Source organism: Cololabis saira, chromosome 13 (assembly GCF_033807715.1).
Source record: "Cololabis saira isolate AMF1-May2022 chromosome 13, fColSai1.1, whole genome shotgun sequence".
Lineage (NCBI taxonomy): Eukaryota > Metazoa > Chordata > Actinopteri > Beloniformes > Belonidae > Cololabis > Cololabis saira.
The window spans coordinates 15713388-15741315 of NC_084599.1; the positions used below are offsets into that span (position 1 = coordinate 15713388).

Sequence of the window (27928 nt, forward strand, 5' to 3'; positions counted from 1 at the left end):
TGAAGCTCCAAATAAATAATTATTATATTTTTAAGGTTGGATATGAAAACAGGACATAAGCTGTAATAGTAAAGAGTGCTTGCTGTTATAAAACGTACATTCAGGGGTCGACTAACAGCATCCTGATTCATTCATCCAGGACTGGTCTTCTCATCCAAGTCATGACAAGTGAATGGAGAAGCTCTCTGTGTGTCCTGGAAAAACTCAGATGTAGATTTATTAGTTTCCTTTTCCTAAATGAATCCCTCAGTGACATCTAACTAAGGCGTTAATACTTCTTCTGATCATTTCACATGTTGAGATAGAAACAGAAAATGACAGGACATCTCTTCATCGCTCAGAAAGCTTCTCTTGTATCATCTAAGGACTCACTACAGGACTCTGGAGATGCCACCACTGAATTACATAAAATATAACATTTAGTTTTGTGTTAGAGGAAAAAAATAAGAAGATACATTTAGGTAATTGTTCTAATGAGTGAAAAATAATTATTATATAATGATAAGGTTTTTTGATTGATACAAGATACTTGTTTCACTAAGTATGTTTTGAACCAGTTTAGTACAGGTCCTAAAAACAGCCCAGTTCTCTGATGGTTTGAGTAAAATTCTGTGGTCAACTGTATCAAATGCAGCTCTGAGATCCAGTGAAACTAACATGTTTCTAACCGACATGTTTCCAGACATTAATTTGCGGTTTACTGAACACTAACTAGAGGTTTACTAAACAGAAATGTTTTCAGTTGGGTTTTAAAGGTGGAGGTGGTGTCAGCCTCCTTAACCCAGATTGGAAGTTGGTTCCATAGTAATTGTTCCTGGTAGCAGAAGACTGTCTTCCAAATCTACATTTGGATACTCTAGGAACTACGAGTAAACCTGCACTCTGAGAGAACGGCTGTGACGCCATTCCCAGTTCCGAGTTCCGAGTTCCGAGTTCCGAGGTAAATGGAACGCAGCATAAAACCACACAATATTCAAAACAAAATAAATACAGATGATTTCCATGGTATCCATCTGGATTCTTGAAATTAAATATTAAAGTTGTTCCTGAAAATAGCTAAAAGCAGCCATGTCGGACACCACTTTGTAAGTGATTTTTTACTACTTCATTTTTTCCCCACATTTTGTTGTCTTAATAATGTTATCTCTAAGGCTTTTCTCCCACTACGGGGAGTTTTTACCTGCCATTGTTTATTTAATAATTTCTCGGGGGTTTATGTTCTGGGTCTCTGGAAAGCGTCTAGAGACAACATCTGTTGTATTAGACGCTATACAAATAAAATTGAATTGAATTGAATTGGATTATCTTTCTTGATGAATGTATGTGCGTGTATCTCTACTCTACCCTTCACTCACCATATCTCTATTTTTTTATTTATTTTATGTAAATTATACTGTTGCTGCTGTGACAAGTGGATTTCCCCGGTGTGGGATAAACAGAATACATTTAATCTAATCTAATTTATTCTAACTGTTCATCTGCTGAATAAAAACAAAAAAATACAAGGTTAGAGGTTAGATTTAAAAGATGATTGATGGATGAGGCCTCATGCGGGTATTTTTACATTTCAAATCAATGAGCATTTATTGGAATAATTTCATTGAATTGCTGTTGTAGCTTTGTGATCGCAGCACATGACAAGCACATAGAAGCAAGCGTTTTTGTTTTTTTTTTGCTGATAATTTGTCTTAAGTTATGATCTCTTTGCATTTGTTTTTACATTTACTGTATACGTTTCGTACCAAAACGACCAAACAGCTTTGTTTTGTAAATTTTTTTTAAATAAATAAATAAATAAATAAGAACAGGCGCCATTTTGAGCCCCGTTTACACGTAGCAAAAACTGTGGCGTTTTCATACGTTTTGGCCGTTCGTTTACACGAAAACGAAGCTCAAAGTCACCAAAAACGATCATTTCTGAAAACTCGGCCAAAGTGGAGATTTGCAAAAACTCAGTTCTCACGTTTGCTTGTAAACAGAGGAAAATGGATATTTAGGCTTCAGAACGTCACATTAAGGCTGATTTATGATTCAGCGTTACACGGAATACCCTACCCTACGCCGTAGGGTATGCAGCGATGCGCACCCTAGGCTACGGCGTAGGCTCTGCGTCAATTTAACGCAGAACCATAATTCAGGCTTTATGCAACAGAAACGTCACCATCATGTGTGCGACCTGTGTTTACAATGTTTTTGGCCACCGTCAATATTTTCTTGTATTTTACCTGTTTTATATTCTAAAGTCACACTTAAAAGTAACTCCACTTCTCTGTCACTCCAAACGAAAGACTTTCGTTCATCTTGGAAGTAACTGGAAGTTACTCGTGTCATTTGTTGACGTTTTTTTCCAGGATTCCAATTGGCTAGCATGACTTTTTGCTTCTCATTACACTGCCCCATGTAGGTCTGGCTGCTCATAGCACCTTAACAGCTTATTTATGTGGGTTCGTGTAAACGAAGAGATTTTTTAAAACGTAGAGGGGGAAATATCCGTTTTTGTAAATACCCAGCTATGTGTAAACGTGGCCTGAATAAATATTATTATCTCAATTTCGGTGTTAAAAGCTGAATAAAAGCCAGTTCAGTAATAAAATCTGGCTAGTATTTGTGGTTATCTCAATATTCCGACAGAAATATAGCACTTTAGAGCAGAGGGGTGATAGTATTTCGACTTCACACGTGCAGTCAGAGGTCCGCCATTACGCCCTTCGTCAGAACAACAAGGTCGCTGCTGGACTCTGCTGGCCATTTTGTTTAACCGAAACGCAGAAAAACGCACGTTGCAACATCAAACGCGTCCCAACCTCGAGAGCATGTTTTGTATTCTGACATGTTACAGACAACTTGTACATTAAGGGAAAACATTTTCAGACGTATAAAATCACAAATTGATGATAAAATACTACACACACAGTTGCAAGGATAGCCTCAGGTAGAGTAAGACTCAGGGTCATTTGAGGGAGTTATTTATGTTTTTCATTCTCAGTTTTGTTCCCAGTTTCTTGTAAATTCTCCTCGGATCCTGGAAGTTGAGGCCGTAGTTAGTTAGTGGGCCCTCTGGCGGCCTCTAAAGGTTCCTGTTTAGTTGGGTTCAGAAACGGCTCCGCCCCCTGGTGGCCACTGGTGGAAATTAAATGTTATTCCTGCAGTGGCTCATAGACGTCACGCCCCCTGGTGGCTTTTGTGGAAATGACAAGTTCCTCCCTCACTCTTTCCCACTAGCTCCCGGCCGTCAGACATGCCCCCTCTATAGAAGTACAAACCCTTGAACACGCCATCAAACTCTGTCAAAGAGATCAAAGTGAAGCTCATTCCAGCTCCAAGTAAGCTCCGCCTCCCTCTTAACATTTCATTATGCATGCATGACAATAAAAAAACCAAACTGCTGTTTAACTGACAGAGATGATGATGATGATGATGATGATGATGATGATGATGATGATGATGATGATGATGATGATGATGATGTGTTGATTGCAGCCATGGAGGCTACAGTCGTCTCACCAACGTCCAACAAGGTAGTGACACATCTGAAGACGTCCTGTAGCTGCTGTCGTTCAGAACGTCCTCTGAGATGTCTGTACTGTGACGCCCCACTCCAACACACCCGTTAATCCTCCTCTCTGGTCCCCAGGCGAGTCCGTTCGACACCAAACCTGCTTCATCGTCTACCAAACCGTCGTCTCCGGAAGCTGCAGCCTCCAGCACGCCTGTAGATGAAGATCAGGAGGTGGAGCAGCCCGGCACCCCAGTTCCCGAGGAGGACTCAGAGGCCTCAGACAATGGTAAGACCCGCTGAGCTGCTGGGAAATGACTGATGGAGCATCCAACACACCCAGGCTTCAGGATTCACATCCACTAAACTCTGCTCTGGTTTTCAGACGAGAAGCCGAATGCTCTGTCACATCCACGACGGGAAGAAGAAAATCTGAACAAGGAAGGAAAGAAGAGGAAGAGGGTCCACTGGGCCGAGGAGGAGCAGCTCAGACACTACTCCTACTTTGACCTGGATGAGACAGAGAGAGGTAAGGCCCGTGATCACGCACAGACCCGCCTGTCCAAGCCTGGAGTGATGTCACGGACTGATGATGTCATCACCTTTCATTCACAGTCAACGTCAACAAGCGAAGCCAAGCAAAAGCCAAGCGAAAGCTCATGACGGACCAGCACACATTTGAGATGACATGCCGGCATTCCCACGACGCCATGGAGGAGAGGGTTCCCTGGACGCAGCCGAGGCCTCTGATGCTGGCGGTGAGCCTGGTGACGTACGGAGCCAACAGCACGGAGAAACTTACCCAGAGGGACCGGGAGATGGGGATCCTGCAGGAGATCTACCTCAGCAAAGACAGGTGGGTGGAACTCCGTCTGCAGCACTAGACATGGAGGTCCGGTCTTGTAGAGCGCTAACACTGGTCCCTCTGGTCTCCAGCGTTCCTGACAGTCCTCATGAACCAGATCCTGAACCATACGAGCCCATGCCCCCCCGACTGATCCCCCTGGATGAGGTAAGATCCTCAAACCTGTCTCTTCTTCAGGTCGTCCAGTAGCTGGTCTTCTGTGTTGGTCTGAGTCCGGTTTATCTGACGTTGTTGTGTCCGCAGGACTCGTCGATGGTGGACGACGGCTACGCTGAGCCCATGGACACCTCCTCCCAGCAGGGCTCCAGCCAGGCTTGCAACCCCAAGCTCCCCCCTGTTCTTGCCAACCACATGGTCAACCTCAGCATCAGCAGCAGCTCGCGCAGCCCCCAGACCTCCAACACCTCCACCAGCAACGCTGCTGCTCCCAGCGTCAACGTCCAGGAGATGCTGACTTGCACCATGGTGAGAGTCCTGCTGCTCCCCTGTACCTCTGCTGCCCCCCCGTACCCGTGTTCTAAGGGCTGAATTACACTTCTGCGTCAAAACGACGCCGTGTCTACGGCGTGTGGTTTTTGGACACGCCGTCACATGCGCCGTCAGTGACGTGCACCTCCCGAAAATTGTAACTACGCGTCGAGGAGACGCAGACCACACGCAGACCGAGAGGGCTGTGATTGGTTCGTTTGAAAGCGAAGCATTTCCGGTTTCCGGTTTGAATCAGTAGTGAACTTCCAGGGCTTTTTTCTTCGTTTATATGTGATTTTTTTTGTTTTTGTTTTTTGCACAATAGTTGTCCTTATTTCTTTGATTTACTGTGACCGGAAAAAGTCGGATAAACCATTCAGAAAAAGATCGCTAACTAGTGGCCGCGGGGGGTACTGCACCGCGACCAAACGGAGAGACGGAGAAGTCAGAACGATTCGTGACGGCACCACGGGTGCGCCGTGTGCTCTGCGTGTGTGTGACGCAGAAGTATACTCAGCCCTTTACCCTCTCCCGTGTATCTTCAGGGAGCGTCAGGAAGCCAGTCTACGGAGGAGCTGGTGGGTTCCCTGCAGCAGAGCCAGAACCGGGGGGGGGCACTTCCACGCAGGGGGCCGGGGTCGAGGAGGGGACCCGGGCTTCAGAGGCCGAGGAAGGGGCGGGCCACGAGGAGGACACAACAACATGAATGGTATGTGGACACCTCACCTGACCCACAGACGGCAACAATTACTTAGTTATAGAATACAGTAATACCTGGTTTTTCGCGGGGGTTACGTTCCAAAAAGTTACAATTATTATGCAAGGCCTCAAATTGCGGGGATCAGCCCCACCGCGACCCGAGTAATTGGATTTGAATGGGAGAAAATGAAAAATGATTATGAAAAAAAATACAATAAGTGCAGTAGGATAAATAGTGACTGCCGCGTATTTAACTGCTCTTCTGTCTGAGTCGCTCTGTAGCGTCTTTCTTCTCAAGCTTGCGGTGCAGGTGTGTTTTTTGGAGAGAAGAACATAGTTATGGGTCGTTGTCGCTCTTTTTTCTTCTGGGCAAAAAGATTCTTATAAACCGACATGCCACCATCGATTATATTTGAGAACTGTAATGAACGATTCATCGAAGGGTCCCGTTCTTGAGTTGCTCGCTGAAGCTCATTGGCCGTTCTCAGCATTGGCCACGGTTACCTCAGAATTAATTATTCCGAATTAAATAATTCCGAATTAAACTATTTTCCTTCGAGTTTACATGGAAATAGTAATTCCGAATTGAGGTTTACAAGGAAAACACGTTTGACCGGCTTTATCCAATTCCGCTTAAGGTCTGTGGGTTTGGAAGGGTTCTGATTGGATAGGGGGGCGGACCGGAAGTTACGTCTACCTGAAGAAAAACAAACTTAGCCGCTTAGCCGCTACAACTTTGAAAAGCTCACAATTTTTATGTTTCCTGCCATCTGCACTTTTAATTATTTCCAGGTCCTCCAAGCTATTTATTAAATAAATTGTCTCTGCTCTTGACCACCGTTTACTGCGCGCTGCCATTTTGAAAACAAGCCCAGCGCGGAATATAAACATCATGGCGACAGACAGGCAAGGGAACAAGCAGCGCAGAAAGACCGGAATTAATTTAAAGTGGACTGAGTGTATACATGATCGCAGAATTATTCTATTCGGATTTAAAATCAGAATAAACCAGCCACTAACTTCGGAATTAAGTTTAATTCGAAATGGCCATTTTCATTCGGAATTAGGTGTTTACATGGTAATTTTTACTGATTTTAAATCGGATTTAATTTTAATTCTGAATGAAAGAGGAATTGAATTTCCCATGTAAACGAGTGTTGCTAAGCGACCAACGTTATTGACACAAGAAGTGAAGAAGCGCAGAGACTATTTAGCCAATCAGAATGCAGAACACGATGCACAATGTAAAATCAGTGAAGCAGCAAGATGTGAAAGATGAAGCGCGTTACAGCCAGGGATTACTGTATACAGGGGCCCCTAGGGGCCACAGTACAGCCCCCCTCCCCCCCCAGAGCTGGTGCCGTCTAACCCACTCCCTGTGCTGTTCTCTTCCAGACATGTCCAAGAGGCCCGTGTGTCGACACTTCATGATGAAGGGCAGCTGCAGGTACGAGAGCAACTGTGCTTTCTACCACCCCGGCGTGAATGGACCCCCGCTGCCCCCCAGCTACTCGAGCAACCAGCACGGACACTAGGTTTCTTTTTTGTATACAGTATTGAATAAATGTCCAAACATACATGCAGCAGTGTTCTCTCCTCCTTCATCACACTCTTCAAAACACCAGTTTGAAGAGACAGACTCGTGCAGGTCCACCACTACCTGGACTCATGGGCGTGGTAGTGGGGGGAAAAGTGGACCTGACTACCCAGGGCCCCAGTAGAGAGAGGGGCCCATGAAAATCCAGATTTTTTTTATTTATTATTATTATTTATTTTTTATATGTTTTTATTTCGAATGAATTGGGCCCTCCAATTAATTGGTGTCAGAATTTATTTCAAATATATTGATAACATCAAATGAGAGAATGAACTTAATGTCAAAGTTCTCCGAACATATTAGACATTCTGGGGCCCCCCTCTTGGAGATGCAAAATGGTTTAGTCCGCCCAACAGCGACCGGCAACAGGTCAGACTGCGCCCAGATCAGACACCTGTGTGTAGGACATCATGCTGCCCCAAAAACATAAATCGGGCTATCAGAAAAAGAAAGAGAGGAAACAAAAAGAAAGACGGCAGAACGAGGGGAGGCAGCTGCTGACTGCTTTCTTTCCCAAAGGTGAACCAAGTTAGCTTGTCATGAGTCCAATTAAAGTTAACAAAGTCCACTCCACACAGCTGCTGCTTATACAGGCCCGGTTCTACGAGGGAGCATCAGCATTGCACCCTCAGTTTATGTGTTTGCTCAGTTGAAAAGACGAAAAGAAAACTGACAAATGCCCGCGCGTTAAGCCTCATTTATGGTTCCGCGTTAAATCGACGGCGTACCTACGGCGTAGGGTACGTAGCGACGCGCACCGTACGTTCGCGTCCCCGCGTATCATACGCCGTAAGACCTGCGTTGGTGCAACGCGGAACCATAAATCAGCCGGTGTACGTCACTCATCTGCAAGACGCTGCTCTCTGCTGCTCCATTAACACAAAGAAACGATGGATATTCAGAAGTTCAAGCACAACCACGCAAGCAAGTTTACAGGACTGTCTCAGAAAATTAGAATATTGTGATAAAGTTCTTTATTTTCTGTAATGCAATTACAAAAACAAAAATGTCATACATTCTGGATTCATTACAAATCAACTGAAATATTGCAAGCCTTTTATTATTTTAATATTGCTGATTATGGTTTACAGTTTAAGATTAAGATTCCCAGAATATTCTAATTTTTTTAGATAGGATATTTGAGTTTTCTTAAGCTGTAAGCCATGATCAGCAATATTAAAATAATAAAAGGCTTGCAATATTTCAGTTGGTTTTTAATGAATCCAGAATGTAGGAGATTTTTGCATTACAGAAAATAAAATGAAACACCGTGCTGAGATTTAATGAATAATCCATCTAGCAATATTGCTGCTGCATATATCAACATGTAAATAACATACCAATATCACTGTAGGCTCAAGTGCACACTAGTAATATATTAATTGAGCAATAACGCAATTTATTATTTTTGTCTGGTAAAAAGCCTTAGCATTGCGGTGCAGTGCTGTGCTTAAAAGCTATTGTCAATGTTCAATAAATTCATGATGTTACCAAAGCCAATGAATAGTCATGTTAAATAACTGTGATCTCACTATCAATCAAAAATGATTGTGATTCGGATTTTTGCAACAGATAGATAGATAGATAGATAGATAGATAGATAGATAGATAGATAGATAGATAGAGAAAGAGATAGGTCTGGGTGGTGAGAACATAGAAAAACAAGTTGCCTCTGCAACTTATTGCAGCCAGATGTAGCCTAATGTTTTAGGTATTTGAGCACAAGAAGGCCAAATGCATCAATTCAGAACCACTCATCAATATAATCTGATCTGATTGTAGTTGATTGTATAAATACACCCCCCCCCCCCCCCCCTTTTTTTTTTCTCTTGCGCGCCTCGCGGGCATGGATAGGGGCCCACTGACATTGAGAGTGTACAGGGCCCAGAATTTGGTGCTACACCCCTGCCTGGACTACACACTCCAGGGGTTTGTCTTAAAACACCATCAGGAATTTGAAATAAAACAATCAACATATGTTCAAAGGGTAAACTTTCAAATGTAATAATTAAAAAAAAAACATTTTAATTGAAGATTTACAAACATTTAAAGCAAAGTAATTCAATTTTCAAGTGTCCAAAGTATTTGGAGATGGTGGTTGTAAATATAACCATAGTTGTTTATTTGAGGGATCTGCTTACAGAATAAAAACAGCTACTTATGTGAATATAAAGTTCAAATTCACCTTTAGTTTGCAAATTAAACTGGTTCAACAAACATTTAGCTGAGGCCCAAGACTGTAGAAGAAGAACTGGACAAACCTGTGATGTAATCACATGTAAGAGCTTCCTGAGAAGAGCTTCCTGAGGAGTGCTTGTAAACAAGCTACAACACGCCTTTATGTCAATCACAGTTTGCACATTTTAGCTCATCTTAACCTGATGGTGTTAATTAATATTAGGTCACACTGATTTTGATCTGGGACCCGTTTCAGGGGCTCAGTCCCACCAGCATGAGGGCCTGTTCGATCGAGACCCTGGTGGTCAGTAGAGGAACTGCAGGTCTGGATCCAGACTCTAGTGGTCAGTAGAGGAACTGCAGGTCTGGATCCAGACCCTGGTGGTCAGTAGAGGAACTGCAGGCCTGGATCCAGACTCTAGTGGTCAGTAGAGGAACTGCAGGTCTGGATCAGACCCTGGTGGACGGTAGAGGAACTGCAGGTCTGGATCCAGACCATGGTGGTCAGTAGAGGAACTGCAGGTCTGGATCAGACCCTGGTGGACGGTAGAGGAACTGCAGGTCTGGATCCAGACCATGGTGGTCAGTAGAGGAACTGCAGGTCTGGATCCAGACCCTGGTGGTCGGTCGGTAAAGGCCAGCCCAGTTCTCCAGTGGTTTGAGTAAAATTTTGTGGTCGACTGGATCAAATGCAGCTCTGAGATCCAGTAAAACTAAGACCGACATGTTTCTTCCCCCAAGCTGTTGCTCTGATGAACTCATCACTCATAGAGTAATCAATTACTGTGCAATAATAATAATAACCACAATCATATGCTGTAACAATGCACCTTTCAATAACCATGTATACCTCATACTGCTGCGTCTTTCACTTAAAAAAAATGTATATATGTTAATAAAAGCTGTCATTTGTCTATTTACTGTACAGTGAGCGAAAATAACCGGAGTCAAATTCTCTATCTTGTTTGACCTGACTTGGCCAATAAACCTGATTCTGATTCTTTCTGATTTTCTTTTCTGACTTACTTTCTATCTACTTCTTTTAACAACTAGGCTATATTCCATGTGATTTGTAAACTAAAATCAAAATAAACTTGTTCTTTAGGTGTAAAGCATGTTTATACTTTAAGTAAAACCGTATATTGTCATTTAATTAATCCCGTTGCCGAAAGTACCACGGTCGGTTTATGGTTGCTATGGGAAATGTCCACAGCAACAGTTCCAGGGGAGCTGGACGTGGTTTACCGTCAAATGACAGACAGCTGAGTGCACCAATCCCTCGCTCAGAATTCTAAAACCGACCAATCAGAATACAGGAAAATGTGTCCATAGTTAGATAGAGGAGTGCGGGCCAGTAGCATGCACCAGACCCTCTGCGAGATAGCAGTGAAAAAGAAAGACTGATGGTAAGATAAGTATTAACGACTTGGCAGCATTTATACACTTTTGCCATTTGACCTACTTTAATTGTACTCTTCCGAGTTTCAAGCGTTTTGGGGAGGGGTTATTTTACAGAGTGTACAGGGTCTTCCATCTTCGTAAGGATAACGCTAGCTATCTGACAGTCGTGTGTCTCAGCATCACTCGCTCTGAATACAATCCCTTTATGTGTGACACATAATTACTGTGTACCATTGCATTACCATATATAATATTTTACTAGTAGATTAAACTCATACATCAGCGTGACTGACACTTTAGTCAAACTTCCCCACATCTATCTTCCCCGTGTAATGTTTGTGATGTTTGTGCAGTCCCAGCATGAGGAGCAAGTCATTCTAGTAACATGGACAAGTACGAAAAGGTGAAAAAAATTGGAGAAGGCTCATTTGGAAAAGCCATCCTTGTTAAATCCAAAGAGGATGGACATCAGTATGTCATTAAGGAGATTGGCATATCCGGAGTAAGTTCGTTTGCAGATACTTTGCACCTTTATAGGCGTGTATTGTTATTATTATTATTATGGGCGTGCTTTCCGTTGTAATGCCTGCTCATTGTTTTTGACAGATGTCTAATAAGGAGAGGCAGGAATCTCGGAGAGAGGTTGCTGTTCTTGCCAATATGAGTCATCCCAACATTGTCCAGTATAAGGAGTCTTTTGAAGGTATTCACAATAATCGAAGAATTTGGCATTTAAAATAAGGAATCACAATAGCTTTTAAAATATATATATATATGTTGTTGTTGTTACTGTTATTGTATTTTTTACTTTTTTCATCCCTTTAGAGGGGGGTGCTCTGTATATTGTGATGGACTACTGTGAGGGTGGAGATCTTTTCAAAAAGATAAACTCTCAGAAAGGAGTACTGTTCCCAGAAGAGCAAGTATATCACCAACTCTTTAAAAAATGTATTAATATTTAGGATCTACCTGTTGACAGGTTGGAATGATGTACTGATAGAATTTCAAATAAATTTAATAAATATATTTAACAACTATATTTATCCTCTTACAGCCATTTGAGCTCTTTCTTGAGTTGTTCTTCCATTAGAAAGACAAAGGCTGTGCATTGCAAATGATTATGTTGCATCATTTGGTCTATTATCTTCTTTTTTTCCGAGATCCTGGACTGGTTTGCGCAGATTTGCCTGGCACTGAAGCATGTGCACGATCAAAAAATTCTTCACAGGGACATAAAATCACAGGTATTGCTTTCTACGTCACATGATGTTTCTCATAGTCAGTGGCTAACAAATTATTATAATTTATTGGTTAATACACATTTTTTTTCAACACTTCTTCTGCATAGAATATATTTTTGACTAAAGATGGGACTGTACAGCTTGGAGACTTTGGCATTGCAAGGGTCTTGAACAGGTATGTTCAGTTTTGTCTGAAAACATTTTCATATATTTATAAAGAAAAGCTATAGAATTGGTAACACAATTACAATTTTCCCTCTGTTTTCCCGGCTTTTTCAGCACAGTAGAGCTGGCGAGAACATGCATTGGAACGCCATATTACCTATCACCTGAGATTTGCGAAAATAAACCGTACAACAACAAAAGGTAGTTGATACCAGGGAATACCAGGATTTTGGTGTTTTCTTTTAATTGTCCTAGCATTCACTGGCATTATGTCCCATTTAATCTGTCCAGTAGGTGGCTACATGTTGATGTCAGGATATAATATCACCTCTTTACTGATTCCCCATCTTGTGTACATCTACAACCGGATGTTAATATTGATTTCTCCTTACCTCCTTTGTAATTTAATCCACTTTAGTCACAGCCAGTGATGTAAATATAGCAGCAGCTCAGTGTTTGGTTCAGAGTTTGTTGGTCATTAAAGTCCTCACTTTTTTCCTCCAATGTATTATAAAGCAAATAGAGGATCTCAAATGGCTAATGTTACTGTATTGAATCAATGTAAATTCACCCCAAAACTTATCCCTGCCTATCTGTTTGTACACTCTCTTTCCCTCCCACTTTCCTTACTTTTCTTCCCTTTGCAGTGATATTTGGGCCCTAGGGTGTGTCCTGTATGAAATGTGCACTCTTAAGCATGCAGTAAGTAATGTGTTTGTGTGAGCTGTTTAGATATTCATGTTCATTTAACACATCCTGCGCACCATATCCGTGCTCGCTGAAATACTGACTTTGATCTCTCCATATATTAAAATGTCAGACACGCTCATCTCAGCTATTCCTAGAGTTTTTTTCTACACTGTGGTCATGTGTTTGTGTATGTGCCTTTCTCTTAGTTTGAGGCTGGAAATATGAAGAACTTAGTCCTGAAGATAATTCGTGGCTCATACCCTCCCGTGTCTGTCCACTATTCCCAAGAACTGCGTTCTCTCTTGGCGCAGCTGTTTAAACGTAACCCTCGAGAGAGGCCCTCAGTCAGCAGCATACTGGACAAACCTTTCCTTTTCTGTAGGATAGAGAGGTTCCTCACACCGCAGGTAGAGTGAGCTGTTTTCTTTGTTACTGTGTTCATTTACATAAAGTAGACTTCATTCTTCTAAAATGTGTTTCTTCTTTTCTCATTCCAGATTATTGCTCAGGAATTCCGCCATACTTTCCTTCACAAGCAGCCTAAAATGGGTGTGGCGCAGGTGCCATCAGGTACGTATACGGGTACGCAGATGCCACAGCGCCTCTCTAGGTTCCACCATAGAGAGTGGTCAAATCAATCACATTTTAAATCTTCCTTATATGCTAGCATATGCTTAGGTGTTTTAATACATTAAAGAAATGACAAGAATCTGTTCTGCTCAGTTTTTTTTTCTTTAACTAACAAAAATAAATGTACTAAAGCCTTACATAAACAGGTGGTGTCTACTTAGTTACTACTGTTTTTTTGTTTTTTTTACTATTTTGGTACTTTTTCTCTTGCCTCCACTGTGAGACGAATAAAGGAATTCTTATTTTTAAAATATTAATCTGGACAGTAATTCTTGAAGCCTATTTATACTGTTTAAGAGCGTTTACAGGGCTTAACCTAAGAGTTTGCATGTACATACGCCAAACTGCTTCAGTGCACAGGAAATGCAACCTGATTTGAAGTGTTAGATTGAACTAAAGATGGTGAACTACAGAGTGCATAAACCATCAGAAACTGGGTTGGGATTTAATGAGACTTGAGTGATACATACCTGGGACGTTGCCATGCTATCTTTTATTCATTAGACTATTTTTAAATGGAACCTAGACTTTCGCATCAAAGCTGGAAGGAGTTTGTGTTAATAGTCCTTTTTTTGTTGACCTTAATTAACTTGGCTGTGAAAAATGTTTTTCAATTATCTATATATCATTGCTTCTTTTTGTATATCCCTTGCTGCAGCTCAGAAGATTACAAAACCAGCTGCCAAATATGGAGTGCCTTTAACTGTAAAGAAAGTTGTAGATGGACCCAGAAGACCACCCTCAGAGAGGAAAATGGTTGTAAAAAACAAACTGGTTAGTAGATTGTTGATGCAGAATGTTTTTCACCTGAACTCTTTTTACTTTTCTTGATACATTTTAGAGCTATGCTTCCTATCTTGAGTGGGTTGAGAGGGTTCTCTGTTTTAGCTCTGTACTGTGTTTGCATCATCTGAAGCCTCATATATTTTTCAAAGGCCCTACTCCCAGGAGCCCCTCTGAGAAGAGTGAGTCAAGTGGAAGAAGAGAGGAAAAAGTACGAGGTACAGCTGAGCGCCCCTTAGGACTGGTATTTCTTGTTACACTTTAATTTCCCTCCCTCTTCTCTCCCCATTCACCCGCATGTGGGTCATTTCTTTGAAAGTGCTGCTCATTTCCATTATACTTGATCCCCCATTTTCACTCATATCCATTCCCAGCCCATTCAGAACATTGTGGCTAATTTAACTTTCTTTTCAGTCTTTCTTTTATCTTTAAGAGGTTTTTGTGTTTGAGGTTTTTCTGTCACTCTCTACAGGATGGCATCAGAAAGAAAAGGATGGATCTGATTGAAAAAGAGAGGAAACAGAGAGAACAGGTTGGTATATAATTTCATCTCTACACAATCTCTGAGAGTTTTATGCACTGAAGTTTTCTGTTTTGTGTCTCCTTCAGATGTTCTTGTTGAAAGCAGAACAAATGAAAAGATGTGAGAAAGAAAAGGCAAGGGTTGACTATCTTTCTTGTTGAAACAGTTTGTATACTTTTTATTTGTGCCTTATGTGTGCGAATAGCATGCACCACGTATACCTTGTTAACATGACTGCAGCGTCCCAGAGTCCTGTATATTAGCATGTAATACCATTGGTCCAGTCCATCCTAACCATTATATGGTTCAAATGTTCTCTTAAAAATCTGAGCCTGTAATCTCTTACAGATAAATCGAATAAACCAAGCCCGAGAACAGGGATGGAAGCATGTCTTGAGTTCAAGTGGAGGCAGCAGCCCAGAAAGGAAGGTAAAGCAAATCTATTTTTATAGCTTTTTAGTTGGGTGTTTAGAAAAAAAGAAGTTCTGTAGTTTAGTGTAGTAGATTACATTGTTAGAAACGTGACAGGTCTGTTGCTCTTCTCTTTGACTCATGGCAACATTTTGTAATCAGTGTTTTGTAGGGGGTGGTATGAGGGCAGGTGGAGCTATGCCGGTCCGAGGCCATCTTCAAGGCCCTGCTCCAGCACCTGGGCCAAACAAAGGCCCTTATGAACACTATCATGCTGCTTTGGACCAAATGTCTAAATCACAGCCTAAAGAGGGCAGCAAGGATGGAAAATCAGCAGGACAGGGAAGTCCAATTAGGTAAACTGAGATGTGGCTGCTTTTTTTTTTTTTTTTTTTTTTTTTTTTTAAAAGCAGTTTAAGCGCATTAGATAATTTTAATTTCTTCCGTCTGTCAGAGGTGTACCAGCTGCTGCAGGTCCAGTGCTGCCCAGCAACCAAGCTGCTCACTTAAATCCAGATGCAATAAGGATGCACCTTCAGAGACTGCAGCATGTTTCAAAACAAGTCCATATTAGCCGGTGAGTCAATTAGTACATGATAGATACTTTAAAAGAAAAAAAAAAAAAAGATGTGAATTTGTAACTGTGGTCTTTGTTTTCAGGCAGCGTGGCCAGATGGGACCTGAACGGGCCTTTCAAGTTCAGGAGTTTTTACAGCGGAAGAAAGAAGCCATGCTGAACAAAGTCCGTGCTGAGGGACAGCTGGTAGGTTTTATGATTTGCACTACAATATAAAGATCAATTTTGTATGGAACATGGATAAATAGAACAAAAATGACCAAATGTGGGTGTTTTTTAATATATTTTATAGATAACTTTACACATTTTAAAGCTCCATAAGTTAACATTTTTGATATAGACAATTAATCCAGTGGCTCAGTGTAACTCTAGAACTTAAAGAATTTAAATACTCTATTTTCCTGTTTGGTTTGCTGAGCTCAAATCTGCCAGCTGTGTTTTTAGTGAATGCAAATGCAATGTCCATCCTGCTTTGTTTTTGCTGGATGGCTTAAATGAGCCTTTGTTGGCTAACAGATAAATCTATTGGCAACAACATGCACACTGCTGCGTGTTTGTTTTGGACCTCTTCTGTTTTGTAAGAGAAACATACTGAGGAGCCTACAGGCCTCCGATCAGCTCTGTGTTGATTCATACAGACTGTTTCACAGTCTGTGTATCTCTTTTTGTTTTATTTTTGTGCTTGGTGTGCCTATAATTGTTGGAGGCACAGGTATTACGCAGCATCAGCTCTGTGTGTGTCTTTTTACGCCTTTCGAAAGTCAGGGGAGTCATTATCAGAACATATTGACTGCAAGTCCATAATCCTTTTCAATTTACTTGAGGGAATCTTATAGATTAATAATATATTTAAACATTTATTGAGAATATAATTTATTAATAAAACTATTTATCTGTAGAATATATTTTTCTTGCTCTGAGTAGATTTAATTATTTTAACTAAACAGGTTCAGGCTTACATGCTCTACGTTTCAGCAATAAGAAAAAAGGCATGTGTGAGCGGTTCGGGTACCATGCGGAAATGATCACGTACTTTTATTCAGTAGTACTTTCCAGTGCAGAGCAACACAGTCTCTTACACAAAGGCTGCTCCTCCAGGCCCTCGGCCTCCTTTGCTCCTGTGCACTCACTATTTACAGGGAAGAGAATGATTGTTAATCTGGCCCAGGTGTGGTCCTCTGCGCCCAGAGCCACTGACTCACCTCTCCTCTGCAGCTGAGCTGAATCACAACCCACCGCCGCAGCGTGCCTGTGTTGCTGGCTGATTACAAGCTCCAGATAATCAGCAGGGGCCCGTTGGAGGAAGTTAACAAACTTCAAGTTATGAAAATGGTTCAGTCAACTCTGAGTATGTTGTCTCTGAGTTACTGTGACTATAAAAAGCCATCGTCAGTGGAGCTCAGATACCGTGATTCACAATGGCAACACATAGTAAGCGGAAGTGATCTTCCTATTTAAGTCCTCTCGAACTGAACTTATCAGTGCAATCATCTAATGAATACAAGCACATATTCAGACAAAAATGCAATATGGCTTTTGCAGGGAAGGAAAGAGAGTTCATTTTGAAGAAAATTGGAGAGCGAGTGAATGTGTAGACAAATTAAAATATTTAATGACTGTTTCATATGAATGACAAACTAATGTAGTATATTGTTCTCAATGTTCACTGTCATGTAGGTGCAATCTTGGTGGCGAAAATAAAAATAACTTGAAAGAGTTCAAAATGAAGTAGGCTCAAACATATTTCAGGCAGGTAACTCAAACGTAACAGGGTCGGTTGTATTGACATTAAAAAACATTTCGGATGAATGGAAAAACTATGATAGTTGACAGGAAGGGGGGCTGGGGGGTGTTCATGAGTTGGTCCCTTTTCTCTCAGTCCTGCATCATTCCCTTTCTAATGTAATAGAATAAAGTATGTTCATTGTCCATTTCATCATTAATAAAACTGACATTTGGAGTAAATTATGAGCTTATAAAATTAATAACCCGAGGTATTTTGTGTGAAGTATGAACATTCGTGATGCACAGAAGGATAGGATTATGTAGGCTGAATGTGACCCCAAAAAAAAAAGAACCCAATCCTCTTTAAAAACCATCAGAGTGTCACAAGTACAACTCTGATTTGACCGCATTAAAATCTACTCGGATCATTGATATATTTTTTGACACAAATGCGACATGCCATCATTCAGAAGTCTCTAAAATGTTGAAAGTTGTCTGAATTAAACTCATTCAGCTTCATGAAGGGGAGGAAAGGGAAAGTAACTCGGGGTATGTTGAAGTAAACCTGCTTTTGACCTGCTTTACTTCACACAGTCAGTTACCGGAATAACAGACTCCAAGTATGAGTTACCTCAGTTCCTGAAACCGGCTTAACTGAACCCTCTTGGTCAGGATTAAGTAACAAATCTTTGTGAAATGGAAACTCTGAGTTTCCCCAAGCACAGGTTGAACATACTCCAGAGTTTCAACATAATCCGCTGTGTTTGATGGAGCCCTGGTCTGCTGTTGTGTGACTCTACTCATCTGTGCTGCTCCTGTATGCTCTGGTTACTGTTGGGAGTTGAGTTGGGTTGAGTTGGATGTGCCTGTGTGTGTGTAAATCTGTACAAAACTGGAGACTCCCATCTGTGTAATTTATGATTGGCAACCACACTCTAATCTGGTCTGGAAAATAAGTCAGCCCCGATGCACTAGTTCAGTTAATCTTTTGGTTGCATGTACATTTACAGCTTTCATCATTGCACCCCATCTGAATAGGTGCTCTAACAGAGTCTCATAGTCAATTTTAACTTTACAATTATTTAATTCAAGGTGAAGACAGTAATATTGATCTATGGAGCTTTGATTCTATTTAGGCCCAACTCATGATCATTGTGACAGTTGGCTATAAGGTCCCGCAACCTTCTAAATTGTGGTTAAATTGAACGGTAAACAGGGTACTCGACAAAATCTGGCTGCCATCTATGGAAGCCGGACTGGTGTGCTTCGGTGCAGGCGACCCAGAGCCAACAAAGAGGAGGAGGTAGGAGCCCAAACCTGATTGGCCAACCTCCCATTTTGGCTCATTTCTACCACGTCTGGCTTTGCAAGTTTCATATGTCTGCACAAAATTCCTTTTGACACATCCATTATTCCACCCAGCAAAGTCATGCTCACTCCTTGTGTAATGTTTGGTTTTCCACTGTCCAGATTGAGCTGTTTATTTATCCCAATAATGGCTGTTATATTATTTCTTGCCGTTTTTTAAGGTTTTGAACTGTGCAATGGATATTTTGCCTTTTAATTTAATACATTCTCAAATGCATTTTTCATGTCATTGCCGTTTTGTGAATGTGGTGCTTTAATTCTGTGTGAATGTTTGATGGTTTCAAAGTAATAACAATGCTGAGCATGCCATTTTTTTTTTTTTAGTGTGTGCGTGTGCGTGTGCGTGTGTGTGTGTGTGTGTGTGTGTGTTAATTTACACTATCTATTATGAATCGGCCCTTTCTTAACCCTTCAGTATGTAACATTTCTGTATTGATTCTCAGGAGTACTTGGCAAGACTCAGGCAGATCCGCTTGCAGAACTTCAATGAGCGTCAGCAGATCAAAGCCCGACTCAGAGGAGCAAAGGTTCATTTTTTTCCACCACCTTTACAGCCTGAGCGTGCTTGTAATGCAAGTGGTTTCATCTCCCTCTGACATTTGTCTCTTCCCTTTGTTTATGTCTCAGTATGACAGCGATGGCTCTGACAGCCAGGAGTCCAATGAGGAGGCCGAGTCCAGGAGGAAGAAGATAGAAGCTTTAAAAGTAAGACTGGAAATGGCACAAAGCAATAGCTTATTGCAATATGCAACATGTGCTTGATAACCTTGAGTACCTCTTCTAATTGTTCTAATGAAAATTAAAGGGTCAGAAGAGTACCAGCATTTACAAGAAACAGGACTTTAAACACTGCATTCCTTTTATGTGAAATAATTATTAAAATACATTTGGTCAGTCAGTGTTTCATTTTTCTAAATTTGTGTATCTGTACATGCATGTATCCATCAGGCTCAGGCAAACACCCGAGCTGCTTTACTGAAAGAACAACTGGAGAAGAAGAGACGAGAAGCACACGAGAGAGAAAAGCGAGCCTGGGAGGATCATGTAGGCTTTCACGGTTAATTCAAAATCATAATCCAAGAATGAAATACCCTTAACTGTCCTTGAAACTAGACTTTAATTGTATCTATTGTGTGATGTGAAAGCTTGCAGCTCGAGGGGTGAAGGGTTTCCTGGCAGCAGGAGTTGCTGCCATAGCAGATTCATCTCCCTCTGATAGTCCACTTCCACAGCCCGTCCCCCCTCAGCCAGACCCGGCTTCCAAAGCTCCTGCCGTGCCTGCATCCAAACTCTCCACACCAGCCATATCCATGACTGGTGCCCTGAAGAACGTTGGCGCAGTAAGTAACTGTGCGCAAACCCCCTAAATTATAGTCATCTTTGAGTATGCATCTCCAGGTAATAGCAATTTAATATTCTGTGTTTGGCAGGTCAGTCCTCTAAAAGAACACTTGAATGAACCGCAGACCACTACAGTGATCCAGGTATGTTTATTTGTTGATGAAGTTAACTGATTAACGACTGTATGCTTTTCATTTTATTGGTGAACATCAACCTTTAGAAAATAAAATTGTACTTCTTAAAAATAATAATGAATTCTAAAAAATGCTATGCTTTTCAACAGAGTGAGAAAAAGCAGATACTGCACAGACTTAATCAGAACCTAAAAGCCCAGACCCCCGAAGAGGTGGCGGAGACTCCTCCAATACCTTCAAAACCAAGTCCTGCTCCCCAGCAGACCCAGTCTGACGCTGAGAAATGCCCTTCAAACGGAGATCAGAAGAAGTGGGACGCAGCGGAGCCTTCTGCAATTCCTGAAGCTCAGCAAACTTTAGACGAGACATGTAAGACAAAAATAAGTAAGTTTAGACTTTCACATTTCACACTCAAGATAGATTAACAAAATCAATTTTTACAATGTGATGTGCCTAATCTGATAATACGCTCTAATACGCTTGAAGATACTACACAGTTATGTATGTTAATTACTGCAAACATCAAGTTATATGTCTAAGTTTAGTTTCTGCACATTAACTTTGCTCTTATATTGTTCTGTAAGCAGTTACGGTCACTTTAAACCCGACTTTTTCTTAATGACCACTTCAGCTTCTCCAGAAGACAGGCCGCCCTCTGGTGGGGACAGGAAGAAGTGGGAGGCAGGTATTCCACTGATTCTACCCATGGCCCAACAGACTTTAGAGGGGACATGTAACACAACCATTGGTGAGTGTCAGATGTAAATAATAAGTTTGTTGTGCACTTAGTCTCTCTTCAAATCTGTCATCACAGATTAAACACTGTCATTTCAGATCAAACAGTGGGTGAAATCACGCAGATGGAAGTGCTGCAGGAAGAAGCTCCCAGGAAGGTGTGGGGAGCGAGTCCAGTGAGTCAGGTGCTGAAAGTGCTTCAGGAGGCTGAGCTTCAGCCTCTCACCGGTCAGCTGGAAACCGTCACCATATGTGAAGACAAATTTTCCACTACTGGTGAGATTAATTGGTTCTTTATACTTAGCAGAGTCGTTCAAATATTATTTACATTGTTAAATATAAGTGATGTTGTGATTTATTTATTTATTAATTTGGAGTTTTGTCATTTTATACCTTTTCATATCAGAAACTCAGATGCGTCAAAAGCCTGTTTTGTTTGAAATCAACCATAGAAAAAAGACGGCTGTACAGGTCTTTGGTTGTATAGGCAGCCAGAATACCTCAGTTTAAATGTCTATGATGTCTGATGACCCTCAGATAAGCCTGACCAGAAAACAGCAGCTGACAGCGGGAAAACACCTGCTGAAACATCGGATGTGGATCAAAGCCTGGCTGCTGCAAATCAGGGTCCAGCCCAGGAAAAGCCTGTGGCCGTTGATCTGCTGCCACCTGAGCTGAGTGAGATTCAGGGTCAGTATTTAATTTTTCATGATATTTTCTGTACCATTTTACTCTCATAAGTTTCTGTTGTTGTTTTTTGTTTGTTTTTCTCAACAGTACAATTTTATTTTACCTCAATTTCTTTAGATCCAAAAGACCTGGAGTCTGTGGTTTTAGAGGAGAGTCCTAAACGAGCCTCACATCCTCCAGCTGGCCTGCAGCGAGCCTGGGAGCAGGAAACCCAACCAAAAATGTGACATATCTAACAAAACTCTTTTAAAGATGCATCTTTTTGCCCTTTTACACCATTCAGGCATTATTTGCTCACATCAATCACATTTAAAAGTCTTTTTTTTTTTTTTTATTTTATTAGCAAAAATACAACTACAACATTTACGAAAATGAAACTCAATGTTTACAGACCCCGCACAATATTAACTAAATTATATTTCTCTGATAGGCCACCAGAGGGCGACAAAAGCCCAACACCTGCCAGACAGGTTGAGAAGAGTGCAGAAAAACAGACCGAACCTTCTGGTGAGATTATTATTATTTAGATTGAGATGATTAGTGAACCATTATCACTCTTTTCAGTGTAATTACGATTTGAATTATATTTGACCTCTTTATCCACCCCCAGGTTTAGCACAGTATGAGGAGCCCCTGTTTATGAAGTTGTGTTCACCGGCCCACCGACGTGCTGCCGCCCTCTCAATCCTCTCTGCCCAGTCCTCCATGGATGACTCATCCTCCTCTCTGGCCTCTCGATCACGATCCGTGTCACCTCTGCGTTCCAAGCATCAGGATGCCCTGCTCATAGGTCTCTCTACAGGCATGTTTGATGCCAACAACATCAAGGTGATTAAAGTCAGAGGATTACTTTGAAAGCTGGCCTGCAAGTTATCAGCTTCTACACAAAATTTACACTTGTTCTTCAAACCAATATAATAAAACAGCTTTTGGTTGTTTTTTTGGGGGGGGGGGATTTCAGTCTTCTATATTAATGATGGAGGCTAGACATGAGACAGGTCCATTAATCACAGAAACTGCAGTAGAAAATGATAGGACAGAGCATCTATTAACCAGTATCTTTAGTTGCTTTTGTAAGGACACTTGAAAGAATTTACAGAACTTAAATCAATATTTCACTATATGTTCTAAAGGGACATGCAATATCAACCCATTATAGTGCCAAACCTCATTCTGCTTACTTTCCATATTCTAATATATGTAAAGTATTTGTGTATTTTGAATTCTTTGGAGTAGCATTGATGTCCAACTACACTGCATGCCACTGTGCTTCTTTGACAGATGCTGCGGACGTGCTCTCTACCAGACCTTAGTCGAGTCTTTAACCCTGAACAGGACGCTGCAGTCACTAATCAGACTAACGTTGCTGCAGACAACAACCTGGAAATTGAAGACCTGGAGGAGACGGCTAAAGATGATGACCAGTCAGAGGCGGAGGAGTAAGACATGCATGAATTGCATCTAAAGCAAAATTATGTTCTGACGTGATGTGAAACGAATCAAAAGCATTTAAAGAGGCAGGCTCTATGCTCCACAGTTCTTTTTTGGAAATACCTGTTTGTTCTAAGCCTATTTCAGCATCCTTAAAGGCTTACCTTGTCCTTTCGCCGACTTTCAGATTGTCTTAGTTAATTCAGTTCCTTGTTTTAACTCTAAACGTTTCTAACACCATGCACTGCTCACCTGACAGAAGTAAACCCTGTAGATGGGTCAGATTATGGTCGTGGAGCTTTTTCACCACAACTTCAGCAGAGTCCCCTGATATCCATGCCAAGACCACCTCTTAAGAGGTACAGGTATTGGTACAGGCATTTTTTTGTGTGCACCGGAGTACAGTTGCTATGGTCACAATGACTGAAGTGAACTGCCCTAAAGTCCAGAATTCCTTTAGGCTGACCTAAATAGTCCCAGTGTGAAAACGCCCTTAAACATTTTAAGAGGTATATGATTTATTAAACAATACGACTAGAAAGAACAATCATACCAGGCACTTACTGAGAGTTTTAATCTCTTCTCAGAACAGCTTTGTGCTTACCAAGCATTAATTGCGTTTGCAGATTGGTCCTTCAATTGTCCTCCGGGGACAAATAAAGTTTTCTGAATCTGAATATATAACTCCAAGTGCAGATCAACCCAGTCCATGCAGTCATCCCCACCCCCCTTAGATGCAATTCAACTCAAAAACCTTCTCCATCTGTCACTGTCTCCATGGTAAATGACTGGCAGTAACATACCTGATTGGGCTAAGAAGGTAACCAATAACAGAAGAGTGAGCGGGGAGCAGTGGGAGGGGCAGGCCTAAAGGGGCTTCCAGCAGCAAGATTTGGGCTATACAGTCTAGGCCCAGAGTGTTTGAGGTTTGTTCAAAACAAAAACCCTGTTGTGGTGTTTGATCAATTTGAATAGGGATTTTATTGCAATTAATTGTATGGTTACAAGTGACTTGCGTTGGTCTCATTATTATGAATGACAAACAATTACATACTGGCAGGTAATGGCATACTGCGAGTGGAAAAATAATTGTTTTCTTTTCATTAGTGTATATGAAGATGAAGATCTGCGAGACATCAGGGCCTCTATGGAGAGATTGCTGCAAGAAGAGGGCGGCATGATGAGGAGCCCTCCAGAAGCTGGAGCAGGAGACTTCAATGGAAACCCTCCAGAGGATGCAGACCAAGACCTTTTCAATGAGATCACAACTGAGATCAATCAGAACAGCAGTCAGATGGCTGTAGATGATGACGATGATGACGATGAAGAAGATGATGATGATGATGATGAAGAGGATGAGGAGGATGAGGAATGCTCTAATGGGAGTCCTGGTGATGTGGAGGCAGAGGAGTTGCTTTCTAACGGTGTGGGAGAAGAGCATCTCAGTAATGGCAAGCACTTCAATGAAGAATGGCATTCAGGTAGGAGGGATGTCACAGGTTTTTTGAAATTATAAAACTGAAGTTGTTTCAGCTCAGGTTGTAATTAATTTCATGCAAGAACAGACTTCATTTTACTTATTTACCATCCTATGCTTGTTTTTCTTCTTTATAGGTTTGAGAAATATTTAAAACCACGGAATGTATGTTAATATAAGCAGTTCCAGTTTGAGCAAGTATTAATGTGTAACTAATTAAAACTACTTGTTCTTCTCTGCTGTAGATGGTAGTGGAGAGGACCAAGGCGGAGAAGCTGAGCATTATGACAGCATCTTCAGTCGTCTGGAAGAGCTTCGCTTCAACCTGGAGCAGCAGATGGGTTTTGAGAAGTTCATTGAAGCCTACAATAAGATTAAGGTATGAATTATTCATTATTTTCCAGTATAATGTTGACAAATGCAACCTCGGAATGAAGTGCAAGTGACTGATTAAACAGACCCCTTCACTTTTATCTCAAGGCTATTCATGAAGATGAAGATGAGAGTATTGAGCTGGGCTCAAGTTTGGTCTTTAGCATTTTGGGAACTGAACACCAGCATCTGTACTCCAACATCCTTCACCTAGTGATGGCAGATGGTGCATATCAAGAAGGTTAGTGACAGCAGGGTTGCAGTGCTGTGTTGTTTGTAGTGCTCCAGCAGTGCCGTGTTTGATCTTCCATAGACGCCATAACACCCAAGGACATAACATTCAGTGTTGTTGTCTTTTTGTCTCGGCTTTCCTCATCCCCATTTACGGATCAATTTCCAGTAACTTGTGTTAACAACTGAAATACTTTGTGTATCTGCTTTTCTTTATCCTGGTCAGCAACAGTATCAGCTGTGTAAAAGCACAGCTGGTGTTCAGTTGTATCTTTCAAATCCTACCGTCTGTCCTTGCATCGCTGCAGCTTTACTAAATCACTTCACTAAATCGTGTGCGTGTGCGTGTGCATGAAATTTGGCCTTTTTCTCATCTAATTTTGTCTTGGGTTTGTTTGAAAAATTAAAATGGGCTTTTTTCTGTGATTGCAGCAACATTTCCATCCTCCAGTCCTGTAATGTGTTTCCTTGTGTTCAACACTTGGGGGCATAATCTGTATACGAGTCAGAATTACAAACAGAAGTGTGTCTTTGTTGAAAGGAACGCTGACTGCGTCTCTTGTTTTGCTTTGTGCTAAGTCTTCTGTCAGACTGTGGCCACACCAGAAATAGTAGCTGGAGGGTAGAGGGGCTTCAAATATTTCTCTCAGGATAAAAGTAGCCTGCAGATATGTTTTTTTTTTTTTTACCGGAGATCTTTTCTATGACAACTCTTTTTGCGTTCTATTTTTACTGACTTTTTGAAAGAAAGTGTACACATGTCAGATATATTCCCTGAGGACCTTTTAACAAGAACTGTTAAAGATGTGTCTTGTGGCTTTAATCCATACAACTGCAGCTATTTTGGAGGAATACGGAACTATCAGACAGCAAACATGAGATAATGGAGTGTGCTCTGAAGACTTTCATGAGCTAGTTATTTATCACATTAACGCCCTGAATTAAGGTTTTAGGGGACATTAATGTTGTGTTTAAGTCTGTGTCGTTACTTCTCCTTCCTCTTTAGTGTTATTTACTATTTAAAATTGTGGAAAACAGTGTTCAGATGTGAACCGAGTCAACTGAACATATGTTTTCATTTTTTCACAGCTGGTCATCATTAGCTTGGTGAAACCTTGAGTTGAACAGTAAGGTTGACAAAACTTGGGGCACTGCAGTGCCTAAGATCAGCAAACTCAAAATAATGATGCTGAAATGATTAGTTTTCTTCCTAATTGAGCCTCTTGGAAAATCCATCCATTAATTTTTATATACGTATCATGTTCAGGGTCACAGAGGGCTGGGGCTTATTCCAGCTGTGGTGAGGCGAGTGGCGGGATACACCCTGAACAGTTTTCTACTTAATCACAGGGCCAATTGAGATATTTTATTATGGATAACGTGAACTAGGTAGACCTTTTGTCAAAGTGGTATTACAACTTTATATGTGTACTTTGCAACAAAGGTGGTTTTGCACTCTGTTATTGGAAAAGAAATGGCTTTATCATTTTTTTTTTTCCACGGCATTTTGAAACCATGCTATTCATTTTTTTTTTTAGAGAACAATCTTGGCTTCTCTAATTATCTGTTCTAACAATATTTTCTTTGTTTATCCATTTTAGACAATGATGAATAATGTTATGTGCAATGGAGTTGCTGGAAGTCTGCCAGCCATCTGATGTCTTCCTACAATACGCATCATCGCCAGAGGGATCTATGCATGTGTGGAAGCGCCCCATCTAACAGTGTTTCAGGCACACGTGCATGATGTATAACTGAAGCACTGCAGACACTATAATTCAATCTTTGACTATCAGCACCTGGCACTCTTTTCTAACCAGTGTTAAATAAGAAGGGCATTATGTGATATGTGTTCTTGGTAACCAAAGTCCATTTCAAATGTCTGTAAATGTTTGTTGAAGTCTTTGTCTGCAAACAAATGGCACATGTACGTATCGTCACTTTTATTAATAGTGTAAACAGTTTTGGTTCTCTTTGTCATTGGTTCACTTCAACCAGTTTTATTACAGCAAGTAAAGATCTGGTCTTCTCAGGTGCTTTCTTCCGACGCTCAACCACAACGTCTGGAGATAGACCTCTACGTACATAAACCAGGACTTACTCAACCAGTTGAACCTCATTTTCTTACAAGAGTTTTCATCAAACAGGAAGTTCAATATTATCTAATACATTTTTTCCACATTTCTTACTCTTTGAGTTAACCCAAACTGAGTGAACGCTTTAGTGTGTGAGATTGTTGTATGTTGCCATGGTCCTGTAGCAAGAGTGGCTAGTGGGCCGGGCCAGACCAGACTTAAACTGAGCGTTACCTTATGATATAACCAGAAATAATAAAGGCACCAGTAGTTGTTTGGATTTAATTTAAAAATTGTACATATTTTTATAAAATAAAAACTTTTCAAGAACTTTTTTCCAATTTCATTCTGCTTCATGTCATGTAGGCTCATGAACACAAAAAAAGATCACAGATTAACTGTTTGTTTTTTCTTTTTATAAGGGAACCCTTCCACCTTTCACTGCTCACTAGACTCCTGCCGCTTGTGAGTGCATGAAGCTATTTTCATCCTTCACCCTTAGCAGGACACTCCTTCTGTCAGCTCGTGAGATTTATTTGTAGTTGCATACCCTGCAGAGCAATATTGCACAAGCCTTTGTTCTTCCAACATCACATTTGATTTAGTATGACAGGAGAGGTGGGTG

At 41.1% G+C, this 27928-nt stretch overlaps 2 protein-coding genes across 4 annotated transcripts; both read left to right on the forward strand.

Moving 5' to 3' along the window:
- The first annotated feature begins 1068 nt into the window (after positions 1-1068).
- On the forward strand, positions 1069-7063 carry LOC133458764 (serine/threonine-protein phosphatase 1 regulatory subunit 10-like). Its single transcript, XM_061738967.1, is given in 10 exon segments — positions 1069-1085; positions 3223-3323; positions 3481-3518; positions 3635-3785; positions 3882-4025; positions 4112-4352; positions 4433-4508; positions 4605-4867; positions 5375-5538; positions 6924-7063. Coding segments are annotated over 10 exon segments (1335 nt in total).
- Positions 7064-10652: 3589 nt separating this feature from the next.
- nek1 (NIMA-related kinase 1) lies at positions 10653-27627 on the forward strand. 3 transcript variants are annotated; one of them, XM_061737941.1, is made up of 36 exons: positions 10653-10709; positions 11058-11206; positions 11311-11407; positions 11530-11627; positions 11865-11948; positions 12053-12120; positions 12225-12311; positions 12758-12812; positions 13007-13207; positions 13298-13370; positions 14089-14204; positions 14366-14431; positions 14686-14745; positions 14823-14870; positions 15085-15165; positions 15310-15503; positions 15602-15724; positions 15808-15910; positions 18666-18752; positions 19261-19344; positions 19445-19522; positions 19766-19861; positions 19963-20157; positions 20248-20301; positions 20442-20676; positions 20924-21040; positions 21127-21303; positions 21565-21717; positions 21835-21940; positions 22148-22224; positions 22328-22545; positions 22999-23156; positions 24256-24629; positions 24871-25004; positions 25106-25238; positions 26830-27627. In XM_061737941.1, the coding sequence occupies exons 2-36, from the start codon at positions 11090-11092 to the stop codon at positions 26841-26843; spliced, it is 4161 nt and encodes a 1386-aa protein (XP_061593925.1). In that variant the 5' UTR covers positions 10653-10709; positions 11058-11089; the 3' UTR covers positions 26844-27627. The 3 variants fall into 3 exon arrangements, with proteins under 3 accessions (XP_061593925.1, XP_061593926.1, XP_061593928.1); XM_061737942.1 differs by having other exon boundaries at positions 20442-20661; XM_061737944.1 differs by lacking the exon at positions 18666-18752.
- Positions 27628-27928: the final 301 nt, after the last annotated feature.

Excerpts from the sequence above, each read along its gene's own strand:
- nek1 (XM_061737941.1), top strand. The coding sequence starts at position 11,090 with ATGGACAAGTACGAAAAGGTGAAAAAAATTGGAGAAGGCTCATTTGGA. Across the intron at positions 19,862-19,962 it reads AGCGAGCCTGGGAGGATCAT|CTTGCAGCTCGAGGGGTGAA; the intron begins GTAGGCTTTCAC and ends GTGATGTGAAAG. Across the intron at positions 22,225-22,327 it reads AAAACAGACCGAACCTTCTG|GTTTAGCACAGTATGAGGAG; the intron begins GTGAGATTATTA and ends ATCCACCCCCAG.